Source organism: Cornus florida, unplaced genomic scaffold, assembly GCF_030987335.1.
Source record: "Cornus florida cultivar Cherokee Brave unplaced genomic scaffold, ASM3098733v1 CherokeeBrave_3.0.0_Hap2_Chr09, whole genome shotgun sequence".
Taxonomy (NCBI): domain Eukaryota; kingdom Viridiplantae; phylum Streptophyta; class Magnoliopsida; order Cornales; family Cornaceae; genus Cornus; species Cornus florida.
In genome coordinates, this window is record NW_026775579.1 from 45,069,735 (window position 1) to 45,084,756 (window position 15,022).

Consider the following 15,022-nt stretch of genomic DNA (forward strand, 5'->3'; position numbering starts at 1 on the left):
GGGATTCGAAACTGGTTCTGTGTCAATGACAATAAAATCAACAGGGAAGAAGAACTTATCAATCTTAATAAAAACATCCTCAATGATACCCCGGGGCTTTTTAATGGATCGGTCGGCAAGTTGCAAAACCACCAACGTCGGTTTTAAGTCTCCTAAGCCCAATTTAACATACACCGAGTATGGAAGAAGATTTACACTTGCTCCTAAGTCTAAAAGAGCCCGATTAATGACATGGTGACCAATGATACAAGAAGTAGTAGGTGAACCGGGGGCCTTAAACTTTGGGAGAGTGTTGTGTTGTAAGATGGAGCTCACTTGCTCGGTCAAGACTACTTTCTTTGGTGCTTGGCGCTTATTCTTCCTCTTTTGGGTGCAAAGATCTTTTAAAAACCTGGCATAAGCCAAAATTTGCTTAATTGCATCCAAAAGTGGAAGATTGATCTTCACTTGCCTAAACACTTCAATTATTTCATTCACTTTGGTCTTTTGCTTTTCAAGAGAAATAGACCCTTTCAAGGCGTCCGGAAATGGAGCCTTTGGCTTAAAGTTTTTTTCAAAATCTTTTGTCATAACATCTTCAACACAAGTATTCTTCAAACCATTGTTTAAATCACTTTTCAAATCATTTTTTAACATTTTCTCACAAAGATGATCATGCACATGCAATGAAGGAGGAATAGAATGTGAAACGGGATGGGTGTCAACTTTTGGTTGTACCGGTTCATTCTCTTCATTGGAAATGCCAATTTGATTTTCCACAATTTTCCCACTTCTTAAGGTTGTCACCGTATTAACATGTTCAATTGTGTGACCTTCATTGGTTTCTACAACAAATTGTTGTTTTGGTAGGGCATTTAGAGACGTCTTCCCTTTCTCTCTAGCATTTAAGGTACTAGCTATTTGCCCGACTTGGGTTTCTAGCTTAGCAATGGATTAAGAGTGGGAATAAAGCAATTGAGTGTTTGCCTCCAAAGTACCCAAAGCGGTCAACACTTTCTCCTCAAAAGTGGGACTCCTAGAATTTCCTTGGAAATAAAATGATTGATTAAGAAAATGAGAATTAGAAAATTGGTTTCCATGTGATGATTGAAACGAAGATCTATAACCTTCGGAACCTTGGCTTTGTATTGGAGGCGAAACATACTTTCCTTGAAAACCACCTTGGGGAGGGTTTGAAACTTCCCCTTGGCTTTTCTAAGAGAAGTTTGGATGGTTCTTTAATCCAAGATTGTAGTGTGAGCCATAGGGATTATACCCTTGATTGACAAATGCAGCATTAACTTGTTCATGATATTCATTTTGCACATGTTCATAGGGACAATTGGAAGTAGTATGTAAGACACTAGAACAAGTCATACAAGATTCATTAGATGCATGATGATGAACATGATTAGGGGAGGAAGACAGTTGATTTTCCGAATTGTGGTTAACCAAAAATTGATCAAACCTTTGAGTTAAAGATTTCACCTCAACGGCAATGTCATTCGAATTGTCATCTTGATATAAGCCGACATTCTTCCTTCCACCTAGAATTTTACCAGTTTTAGAGGACAAAGATCTATGCATGGAATTTTCACTCATACTTTCATACAATTGCTAAACATCATTCTCATATTTATCAAGGTAAGAACCACTCATAGATGCATCTACCATTCCTTTTTTATTATCCCGTAAACTTTTGAAGAAGTATTGGACTAATTGCCATTTAAGAATGTCATGATGTGGACACTTCCTAAGCAAGTTATTAAATCTTTCCCATGCCTCATGAAACAGTTCCCCTTCCCCTTGAGAAAATTCACGAATGGAAGTTCTCATAGCATTGGTCTTTGATACCGGGTAATACTTCTTCAGGAACTCTTGTTGCATTTCTGCCCAAGAATTTATCAAAAAAGGTCTAAGATTGCTGAACCAATATTTTTGCTTTATCCTTAAGCGTAAAAGGAAAAAGTTTGAGTCTTAACACTTTTTCTGGCATGTCCGTGTATTTCACGGTGGAACACACTTCATGAAACTCATCCAAATGTTTTTACGGTTCTTCACTTAGAAGTCCATGATAGTTAGGAAGCATTTGAATGGTTTGCGGTTTAATCTCATAGTGATATGCTCTAAAAGGGGGCAATTGAATGCATGTCAGTGCATTGTATTCATTTGGAACATAATGATCACACAAAGCAATGGGAGGATTCCCAACCGATGGTGCTAAACGAACACCGTGATTAACTTGAACCATGGGAGGTTGTGGAACAAAAATTGGCCGAGGCATTCCCAATGGAATTTGGCCTTGTTGTTGTGGTGGGATGAATGGTCTAGGCATGCCTAATGAGACTTGAATGTTGTCATGATGCACATTAGGGTGGAGGATGCCTTATTAGTCTATGTGACCAAGGTCCTCCACATGGTCATCATGTTGCTCCTCCATTGATCAAATAGAGTGATAAGAACTACCTTTTCCCCTAGGATTACGAACAACCGATTCAAGATGGAAATCAAATGGGACAAGGGTAGGATTTAATAACCTACGACCATGCATGCACTAACAAAACAAATAACAACAAAATAGCAATCACTTCGCCTCCACAATAAATCAATCAACAAATCTCCACATACAATGATTCCATACTCCCATGCTTGAACAATATGCCAAGAAAAGTAAATTGCCTCCATGCGGGCTTACGATTTATCTAAGAATTGAAAAACTTGCCACCATGCGGGCCGACGATTTAATTAGAGATTGAGTTAGAAAGAACTCACAAAGGGTCCTTAAGCAACTTCAATTCATTTTTCAATTTTTCCGCTTAGTTTTGCAAATTTTAGATTTTAACCCTTTTTATGCTTTACTTAGCTTAGCTCCTTGCTTTCAATTCTCCTTTGCTTAACTTCTTTTGCTCAAATTCACCAAGCCAATCAAGAACAAACACAATAAGTAACTAAAAATAAAGTAAATAAAGACACGATCAAAAGAGTACTAATTCCTAATTGTTTCCAAAACACGGCGTTGCCAAATCAATCCCCGGCAATGGCGCCAAAACTTGGTGTGTGTCTTGCCGTAGTCGTGTTAACACCAACAAGTTGCAATAAAAGTGCGGCCAAGTTTAAATTTATAAAGTGCCACTATTAACTCTAACTACTAATATAACTAGGGTGAGTATGGATCGTCCTAAGGGATTGAGGGCTATGTTAATATGGAAACAAGATCGGATTAGTAGGTCGAGTGATTAAAAGATTGTTTGTTGGTTAATTAAACTACAATGTTAATGAATTTAATACTAAACAACTAAAGTAAATAAAAGGGTAGAGAACAAGAAAGAGAGAGAGGTCTTGGGATCTAGAGGTTACCACTAAACATCACCATTCTAGACATTCAATGTGTAATAAATGAGGGGAAACATGTGTTACAATTCAAAGAGGTGTGATTAATTGAATCAACAAGTATGGATTGACTAATTAAACACACATTGTCTAGACAACCTAGTAAATAGCACAATATATCAAACTAAGCCATTAATCCTTCCTTTAAACTCATAATCAACACACTAACAAGTTAGAGAATTATACTACTTGCATTCATAAGTATGGAACATCAAACAACAAACATGGATTGTCCTCACATCTAAGAAAGTAAAGCAACTACACTACTTCTATGCTAAGGACATAAAAATTAAACTAATTAAACTAAGGTAGAGGCATAATCCATCAAGAAATGAGTATGAACCATTAAACAAACCACAAGAGTATTATATTTAAGCACTATGTTTTGACAATCTCTAGATTCATAGCATCAATATACATAGACATGCATCAATATCACAAAACCAAGAGATAAACAGATGAACATCTACTTTAGCATACATAGACATATGGATAGAATGAAATGATCAATTGGAAGTATTAATGAATACAAATCATTGTAAAAACAAGATTCATATATAAATCAAGTGTCAAGACAACATTACAACACAAATCCCCTCTAAATACAAAGCATTAAAGTCTAGAAGGCATGCTTAGGGCTAACTCTAGCCCCAAGAAGATGTTTAGCCACTTATTGATGTAGTCATCCAACCCTTAAGGGCCATTTCCATGGTAGAAATGCTCTTCTTTTTGATGGAAACCCTAGAAGAATGGAAGAACTCCCAAAATAGTGTATGTTTCTCTAAGTTCTAGCATCCTCTCCAAGATATGTGATATGAGATTCTAAGTTATGTTGAGATATGATGTAAAAATGGCTCAAAATCCTTATATAAGTAGCTCAAGTGTCACACCCAATAGTCAAGTCTCGTGCACTAGGGTCCCTTCAATGATTGCACCACAAGCCATCTTTTAATGAGATGGACTCTGTTTTAATTCAGACTTAAGGAGGTTCGATCGATCAAATTCAGATGAGATCGATCGAACTGTGGCCAGATCCATCGAATTATGGCCAGATCGATCAATCCATGGCGGCGCCTTTTTGGAATAAGACAAATCTGAGATATTTTTAGGATATTTTGGGAAAAGACAAAAGTGGTAGGTGGGGAAAAGATCAAAGAAGTTCGATCGATCTGGAGAAAGTTGAATCAATTGAAGATGGAAATTCTTTGAGGATAAGGACAAGGGGTCTGATCCATCTTGGTGAGGTGAGATCGATCAATGTGAGATCGATCGAAAATATTCCTGATCGATCAAAGATGCTGATTTCCACCACTTTGCTTCCACTTTCCTTCATTCTTCCATTCAGCTTGAGATTGTTTCTTTTATGCTCTAATTTGGATGAATTGACTTATTTTGGGGATAAGCACCTGAAAAGGGCAATAACATGAAATTAGTCTAAAACGGGAAATTAAGATAGATAAAGGTCCTAGAATACTTGAGCTTAAGGGGTTTAAATGCGCACTTTTCAGCGCTCATCAGCAATCATGTCCAATCGCTGGTATAGGGTCCCCAAAAACAATGGCCCTAAAGGGATCGCTATTCCACTTGATATTTTCACTGCTATCAGGCACCATAGACTTATTGGCGCATCGTCCGGTGTCCCTGGGAATACATACTTTGACAACCAGCACAGTACATACGCTGCCAGTTTTGCAAGGTGCCTAATTTTGTCCCCCTCAACGGATGAACGCTTTGACTTGTCCCCTTTGAACGATGGTTGTAGATCTTTGAACCAGTATCATATCCAGGACCCTGCTGCACTCTTTCTGGCCCCTTCTGCCCTCTCGTTGCGCATGGCTCCCTTCGCACTAAAGAAAGAACCATAATTTTTGGTCTTCTCTAGACCCTATTTTAGCGCAGCCATTATACCCTTCTTTACAGCATCCATCACCAAGGGCATTGTAAACCCCCTTCCCATGACATGTAGGCCCAGCAATTGGGCCACATCCCCTAGCATGGGTGTAAATTCTCCCCATTTGGCAACAAAGGTGTGTGTTGCACTACACCTTGACAACAATAACTCTAGCCCTGGACCGTCGCGGGGCACCTTCAACTTACGAAATAGACGCATGGCTAGCGCAACTCGTGCTTGACGCAGCCACTGTATGTATATCTTGTGACTAAAAATGTGCTCTGACCATTCCTCCCACCCAGCACGGTCGTGTCGTAACACCCCAAATTGCAATGAAAGTGTGGCCAAGTTTAAATTTATAAAGAGCCACTACTACCTCTAACTACTAATATAGCTAGGGTGAATAGGGATTGTCCCAAGGGATTGAAGACTATGTTAATATGGAAACAAGATTGGATTAGTAGGTTAAGTGATCAAAAGATTGTTTATTGGTTAATTAAACTACAATGTAAATGAATTCAATACTAAACAACTAAAGTAAATAAAAAGGTAGAGAACAAAAGAGAAAGAGGTCTTGGGATCTAGAGGTCACCACTAAACATCACCATTCTAGACATTCAATCTATAATAAATGAGGGGAAAAATGTGTTGCAATTCAAAGAGGTGTGATTAATTGAATCAACAAACATGAATTGACTAATTAAGCATACATTGTCTAGACAACCTAGTGAATAGCACAATATATTAAACTAAGCCATTAATCCTTCCTTTAAGCTCATAATTAACGCACTAACAAGTTAGAGAATTATACTACTTGCATTCATAAGTATGGAACATCAAACAACAAGCATGAATTGTCCTCACATCTAAGAAAGTAAAGCAACTACACTACTTCTATGCTAAGGACAAGAAAATTAAACTAATTAAACTAAGGTAGATGCACAATCCATCAAGAAATGAGTATGAACCATCAAACAAACTGTAAGAGTATTCTATTTAAGTACTATGCCTTGACAATCTCTAGATTCATAGTATCAATACACATAGACATGCATCACTATCACAAAACTAAGAGATAAACACATGAACATCTACTCTAGCATATATAGACATTTGGATAGAATGAAATGATCAATTGGAAGTTTTAATGAACATAAATCATTTTAAGAACAAGATTCATATATAAATTAAGTGTCAAGACAACACAAATCCCCTCAAAATACAAAGCATTAAGGTCTAGAAGGCATACTTAGGGTTAACTCTAGCCCCAAGAAGATGTTTAGCCACTCATTGATGTAGTCATCCAACCCTCAAGGGCTATCTCCATGGTAGAAATACTCTTCTTCTTGATGGAAACCCTACAAGAATGGAAGAACTCCCAAAATAATGTATGTCTCTCTAAGCTCTAGCCTCCTATCCAAGATATATGATTCTAAGTTATGTTCTCTCAACATATAATTATATAAAGATATGATGTAAAAATGGCTCAAAATCCTTTTATAGGTAGCTCAAGTGTGACACCCAATGGTTAGGTCTCGTGCAATAGGGTCCCTTCAATGATTGCACCATGAGCCATCTTTTAATGAGCTGGACTCTGTTTTAATTCAGACTTGAGGAGGTTCAATCGATCGAATTTAGATGAGATCGATTGAACTATGGCCAGATCCATCAAATTTAGGCCAGATCTATCAATCCTTGGTGGTGCCTTTTTGGAATAAGACAAATTTGAGATATTTTTGGGATATTTTGGGAAAAAGACAAAAGTGGTATGTGAGGATAAGATCAAGGAAGTTCGATCAATCTGGAAAAAGTTGGATCGTTCGAAGATGAAAATTCTTTAAGGATAAGGACAAGGGGTCTGATCCATCATGGTGAGGTGAGATCGATCAATGTGAGATCGATCGAAAGTGTTCCTGATCGATCGAAGCTTGCTGATTTCCACCACTTTGCTCCATTCTTCCATTTAGCTTGAGATTGCTTCTTTTATGCTCTAATTTGGCTGAATGGACTTATTTTGGGGATAAGCACCTAAAAAGGGCAATGACATGAAATTAGTCTAAAATGGGAAGGTAAGATAGATAAAAGTACTAAAAAATTCTAGCTTATGGTGTTTAAATGCGCACTTTTCTACGCTCATCACATCCCCAAACTTAAATATTGCTAGTCTCTAGCAATGAACTACAAAGTAAAGGAATGAAATGAATAACTAATTAACTATGAACTAGAAAGCAACAAATGGAAAATGCCACTTTCGTAGGGAACACGATTGCATTTAGCATATGCAACAAGCCTTTTAAACCTCTAGGTTACCCCTAGTGGATGAGTGAAGTCTTGTGAGGGTTTCCAGAAATGATACCCTCAAACATTAAGCTCATCTGACTAAAGAGGCACCAATATTGCAAACAAACATTAGGAAAAAACTACCTCAAGTATGCAATTTTTCAACACTTTCCAAGCAATATTCCAAAATCTCAACATCAAACAAGCAAGTATGGTCCTCCACACATCAAGAAAATGATCATGCAAATCAAAACAACACTAGAATCCTTTTTGAGTGGACCGGCATCAAATATGCTGCTATCTAAGCCAACTATAGAAATGATCACATCCTTACCCTCAAACTAGCACACAAATCTAGTACCGATCATCAAGACAAAGAGTGAACCTTTAATTAAAGCTTTATTGATCTAGTTGCGCTTATTTTTTTCACTCAATTTCAATTTTTTTTTTGTTTAATCTATCCCTAAGGATCAAAGATGGAAGCATAGTGCAATATGTTGATCTATTAAGCTTTCTAGTGATCCATGAGGTCGAGCGTTAGGTCAATGACTCCCAAACCAAACGGTTTTAGGGCACTAGGTGTTCAAACACCCCTAAAGACTTACAAACTCAAATCAACTAGGCTACAAATCAAAACAACCGCCATTTAATCATTTCTCACTTCTTACCTTTTGGTAGAAGTCCTCACTTTATTTTTTTATTTTTTAAATTCAATTATTAACCTAGAGTTTGGGCCTTCCACCTTTCGGCGCGAGAAATTCGATACTTGATGAGGCTAGAATCTCGGCTACTCAATGAAAAGGGTTTGTTATCCATTTTTATCAAGAATGAAAGCTTTCAATGCACTACTAGCCCAATTGGGATATAACCAATTCAATAGTCAACAAAGCATATACCCCATAAATGAATGCTAGTGTGCGTCTATGCTAGTGTAGAATCCTAGAGTGAATCTTAAAACAATCACAAAATCACGATGATGTGGACCATAAGTGCAAGCATGATATCAATTTTTTGAAAAATTTACTCCTAAATGGCAACCACAAGGCTTACAAGGAGTATTGGACTCTCAAGTCAAACAATTTTTAAATTTTAAATAATATAGTCCTCAAAAGATTAAAGTCACAGCTAGTCATGGACCAATCATAGAAAATCTTTCAAATACACAAGTCATGCTCAAAATTTGAATTGAAAGCAAACAATACAAATAAACACCCATTACCTCCAAACTTAAATGGCATAGTGTCCTCAATGTGCAAAGAGAACAAAGGAAAGAGTATACCAGTGCAGCTAAGACAAAGAATGGCCTGGACATAAATATCTGAAGTGGGTAATATAACTCCCCCAAACTTGGGATTGACTGTGGTCCTGAAAAAATAGCACTGGGACGAAATCTCATCAGATAACAAAAGGGATAATAACAATGCACAATGGACAAGCAAGTGTAAATGGGATAATAAATGAACTAAGGAGAGAGGAAAAATGATGGTCTTAAAAATTTTTGGGCAGTACTCTCTCTCACTGAAGTCACTGGGATGCACCTGATAATGGAGTCAAGAACAGATAGATATATCAATATAAGAATCTGACATCCAAGCATAGCATGCATAGAAAGAGATGAATAATGTACAGTACATCACAGTATCAGGGCCAACAGACTGGCCGCAAAAATAGCAGTATCAAAATAATAGTAACGTATCACATATATATAAAATGATGAAAGAGAAGTATAGAGATAAAGATCAGGTAGAAGAAGTAGGGCGAGCAGGGCATGATCTCCAGATATCTCTGGATAAATCCTGCAGCGCAGCTATGACATCTGAGTGGAGGGTAGTCATATCAGTGCTGAGAGAGGCCACATTCGACCGAAAAGAGACAACCGCGTCCTTTAAGGTCTGTATACGCTTTTCTAGGCTAGGTGTCGGAGTTAGAGTGTCAGGGATAACTAGATCATGAACTGGAGGTATATCCTAACCCTGCTCCTGAGAATGCAATGGCGACCCTACCGGAGAGTGATATGGTGACTTTGCTGGAGGCTCTCGCTCTAAATCTATGTCCATATATGCATCCGCAGCCGCCAGTAAGTGTGATACCCCTCAGATCCGAGACATGGGTTGATCAGTCCCAAGCCCAAACCCGAGGGAATATCAAACAATTAATATTTAAAACGAACACAGACTATAAAATAAATTAAGAAAAAATATTAAAAGCTGAAAGATCTCTAAATATAAATCCTTAAATATTTAAGATTAATAAAATCCAAATCCTTCCAAAACCTCCAACAGTTTAAACAACTCGGGAATCCATCTCTAGTGGACCCCTAATAAAAATCCAAACTGAAATGTAAATAACTGAAAGAACATCCAAAGCTAAACCATGGAGAGAAGTCCTACATCGTCGAAAGAGTGAGTGATAGTCTCTGCTCAGCACGATCAAGCCTACGACTGGAACTGTCGAACACCTGAAAAATAGAAGTGGGTTAGGCCCACAAACAAGTTCTATCCTACTACAATCCGAACAGAGACTTGATACGCATGTACATCCTAAACAACTCAACAATAGCTATGTAATCCGTACATATATATATCCACACTACGGGACTCTCACTGGACTATGAAGAGGGTCTCAACCTGAACAGAAGGCAACATGCAAAACGCATTTGAGTGGGCATGAGTACCTAAGCCTAAACAGGGTATACCTCAACCAACATAGCCAGCTACGCATCTTACTACATATATGCTCCCTGACCGTCGATCCTGAGACTCAAGCTCATATCGCAGTACCAAAAATATATACTTAAAGTCCCATCATATCCATCCAAAAGCAATCCAGTTTGTCATTCAGCTTGTGCAACTTCTTTAACTTAATATAGATGGCAAGTAGTCCAGTTAGTTATTCAGCTTGTGCAGCTTCTTTAACTTAAATATAAGTAGGATTTTTTTATAATCCATTCCCTTATTCCATATAGGTAGGATTTAGTATTTTGAAACTAATCCATCCCTAATATGCCATCATCCCATACCGATGCATACAATCCATCCATCTAGCAGTTGATAATACAGTCCATGCATGTAAATATCAACTAATCCATAAATCCAACAATTGAGAATAAAAATATTAAATTTAAACATCAATTGTTCCATAATGAGCATACCAAAGTTATGTATTTTAATATGTTGATTTTACACTACACAACCAAAAATCCAGCAATTGACAATACAACAATATATATAAATATCAATTTATCCCCATAATCCGTACAATTGAGAGAACATAAATAAATTTCTACATCAATTAATTCCATAGCAAGCATAATAAACATTGGCTAATTATCATGCTCATATTACCAGTCCAACCATTGATGCGATAAATGCTGAAATTTAAACATCAATTATTCCTTAACAAGCATAATAAAAATATATAGATTTTAACATGCTTATTTTATACCACTAATACATGATTAGAATTTGATAATTATTCACAGGAAATTGCTAGAACAACATAAGCAATTTGAACCACTTGCAACCACTTACAGTTTGCATAACTTGCTAAGAACTGTTTACTGTTCAACCTATAAACCCTAAGTGGTTTATTATTCATTCCCACACCCTCTAGAGCTTTAATACAACCTCAAAACTCATCTAGGTTCCCATGTACAGTCCCTGAATACTCCAGAAAGACCAAAAACCAAACCCAGAAGCAAAAATATGCCAAAAATGCATCAAAATGGGGTGGAGCCGCCTCCCCCACATGGGGAGCCGCCTCCCCCTTGAGTGGAGCAGGCTCCACACCATGTGAAGCTGCCTCTACCTGCCTTAGAGCCGGCTCCACCCTTGTGGGGAGCCGCCTCTACTCATAGAAACCCCTACTGCTTGTTTCCCTCACCCGTTTCACCTACGGCGACTTCCATTCCTTCTGTCCTCCATAGTTAATGTTCCTACTGGTTAATACTAAGTCCCAGTGTATTCTAGAGATTTTAAAAATCATTAATTAACTTCAATTAGAACAAGAAATATGCAAGGAAGAATTAAAACAAGCAAACACTAAACATGTAAACACATATAATCACAGATGAACCTAAACATGCAAACCAGATTAATCTAACATTTATTTACTCCTAGAATTGTAAGAGAGATGTAAAGAACACAAGTTAAAGGGAAAGAGTTAGGAATAGAACTTGCCTTTAAGATTTGGTTCAAAATCTCAGCGTCGTCTTCCTAAGGTTTCCGGCGAACGTTCTGTTTTCTCTCTCTATCTTCTCCTTGGTTCAACCCTGGAACAACACCCCATTAATTCCTCCTTGGTTCAACCTTAGTCCTAGCTAAACCCTAACCAAAGCACTCTGTTTCTCTCTATTTCTCTCCGTCTCTCTGTATACATGAATAGGATTTTTTTATTTCTAAACCCTAAGCCGACGTCTAATGATAAATTTATACAGGCTTAAGGAAAACCTAATTCCAATCTTAAGAAGAGACTAAGTCGGCTAACCGTGAAGAAATTAAAACCCTAAAATAATAATGAATAAGAAACCAATAAAACAATTAAATCAAATTTTCACGTAAAAACATATTAAAGAAAAAATAATAATAATTAAAATAAATATTCAATTAAATAATTCGATTAAATAAAACAAATACTACAATTAATTCAATTAATTAACAATAATTAAAACAAATAAGAAAATAGCCAAACAAATACATAAAAATGCAAAAATTACAATAAAACCATAAAATAAACTACCGTGACTATCCTTTTAAAATTAGGGGTATTATAGTGGGTCTACTGGATCATGTTCTGCCGCTGCTGCTACTGTTGCTACCTGCTCTGCCTCCTCTAACTCCGCCGCCTCCTTAGCTGCCAAAATAGTCTCCTACTCTAAGCTCCTGATAAGAGCATTATAACTCTTATTCTAATCCTTCTTGCCATAGTGGCAAGCCCCTGACTTAGTATGTTCCTCCGGGTGAAAGGGATAATGCTGGTCCCGGAGGATCTGTGTAATAAGATGTCTAAAAAGGGGGAAAGTGGCTCGCTTAGGCTTGGCCTTGCTGATGTAGCTCGCATATAACCTCATCATGACACTCCAGATAAGTGCAGGAAAAGAGAACCAATGCCCGGTATAGAAGGCATAAAGAGCAGCCAAAAAGTCTGAACACCGCTGGATCTTATGGCCTGCCATAAATACATTTCGGTACAAGACCGAATCGAAGAACCAAAGATCATCGGGCAGATAAGTCCTCGTGGCGAATGTCTCGCTATCACTGTAGTGGCCAATCAGAGTAACGGTCATGTCTACATCAGATGGCCGCCTGAGAATAGGATAATAAAGGCCGGGAGGGCAGATATGCGGGCATCGAGAAGAAGTGGCTAATGACTTAATAGTGATGTGGATTAGATGGCCATTTATAGTAGTCCGCAGCTCCGATAGGTTACTCGGGGCCGACCGGAGGTTCTGGAAGAACAACCGGACGAGCCTCGGGTAAACTGGATAAGTGACTAGAGCAAAAATGGCTGATATGCCCCGCCGGTCAATATCATCAAATGCCGCCCGAGTCAGAACTGACCGGGAAAAGAAGGCAATGTTGAAGACCGACTCATGCGCCACCTGTAGATGTGTATATCTCCTACTAGGCCTGTCTTGGATCTAGCCTGGTAGTGCTGGTGGTGGTGAAGGAGGTGGTTCATGCTTAGCCTCATCAGAAGAAGATGATGCGGAAACAGAAGACTGTAATCTGGTATCAGCTGATGAGGATTGAAATCGGGCAAAATAGATATATATAGATATATATACATATATATATATATGTGAGTGTTTTGAAACTTTATATATAGCAAGAAATCAATAATGGAATCTCAGATCTATCATGGCAGGTCTCAAATATAGAGATGAAGCTTTGGATTCGACAAGAAAGTGCAAAACTTACCAAATCGGGTGAGAGAAGTGGAGACGAATGAGAGCTGACGAGATCGAGTGCGAGGATGGAAGTTTTGAAGCTCTGGAAGCTTGCCGGAGATTCGCCAGAGGTTGGGAAGAAAGTGGGCAGTGGCGAGAAAAAGCTAGGGCCTGAGATCGATCTTTGAAATCGATCCAAATGACCCTTCGCTTCTACTTTTAAAAACTGTTTCCGACGAGTCTGATTAATCACTGAGAAATCAGATCAATCGAACAAAGATCAATCTGAAAGGGACTCAAATCGATTTAACCTCGCAAAACGATAAGCATTATTTATTTATTATATATATATATATATATATATTTGGAAAAGAAAAAAATAAAAATCAAATTAAATCAAATTAAATAAAAGTAAAAATCAAATAAAAATCTTTTTAGAATTTTTAAAAATATTTTTGAAATAAAAATACAATACAATAAAGTAGAGGAAAAATATTTTTGGATTTTGAAAAATTTCTTAAAACTAAAAATATTTTTGGAATTTTTGAGAATAAAATAAAAAATTCAAAATATTTTTGCATTTTTGTTATATTAAATTCAAAATTCAAAGGGCAGTCAAAGTCAAAGTCAACAAAGGAACACAGATCGATCAATCCAAGATCCAACTGGAAGAGACTTCGATCGATTCAACAGGTGAAAACCTACAGACAAGTTCGAACAATGCACAGAGAGGCCTTTTTCATGGGTTCCAAAAATTTTCTAAGTATAGAATGAAGATCGATCTGAGAAAATCTCGATCCATCTCAAAACACTCGGATTGATCGGAAATAAAGTTCGCATGATACTCAGAGAGCTAAAATATGCAGGAGAATTACGCTCGATGGGACAGAGAGATGATTAGATGTAGGGTTGGCAGTTCGATCGATCGAACCTCTTTTGAGATCGATCGAACAGGTGCAAAATGCCTAATTTGAAAGTGAAAGTGCATGCATTCCCAACCAAAGTCCTTATCAATGTGTATGAACCCAGAATATATCTAGACGACGCAAGAAATGAAAGTTAAAATAGAAATGAGGGAGGAATAGGGTTGTAAACCCTACGAAACACTGTCTTTAACAAGACGTTGGGCTCTTTTAGCCCGGATCAAAAATCTTATGATGGATCCCCTCCTTGACGGGGTAAATGGCACTTTGAATCCCACCCAACAAATTATTCCCTAAAGAACTCGTTGGATTTGAATCAAAAGAGATTGACGGTTTTTTGTCTATACAATTCTTGGGCTTCCATGTCCTTTCAAACTTTGTTTTTGAAACAACATTTTTAGAAATCATATTGGAAGATGAACTTTTGGAAATTTAACCTTCAAGCAACGACTCAACTTTGTTACATTCATTGTCAACACACTTCTCCACAACACACACTTCTTTATGCTTATCCATTGAATTTGGGGTTGGATTAAAAATGTTCAACTTCACCTTCATATGCCCAAATGAAATTTTCATTATCCCCGTCCTATAATTTATGTTGGCATTTGCGGTTGCCAAGAAATAACGGCCAAGGATAACAGGATTTTGATTCTTGGGAGTTGGGACCGG

At 37.5% G+C, this 15,022-nt stretch overlaps 1 protein-coding gene across 3 annotated transcripts in view; it reads right to left on the reverse strand.

Moving 5' to 3' along the window:
- Window positions 1-9,128: 9,128 nt before the first annotated feature.
- LOC132273790 (SUMO-conjugating enzyme SCE1-like) overlaps window positions 9,129-15,022 on the reverse strand; it is a 28,935-nt gene continuing 23,041 nt past the window's right edge. For 2 of the 3 annotated variants that reach the window (XM_059774857.1, XM_059774855.1), the window contains one exon: window positions 9,129-9,998. In XM_059774857.1, the coding sequence (XP_059630840.1) occupies window positions 9,976-9,998 (23 nt within the window). In that variant the 3' untranslated portion in view covers window positions 9,129-9,975. The remainder of the gene's footprint in view (window positions 9,999-15,022) is intronic. The other variant, XM_059774859.1, reaches the window with a different exon arrangement.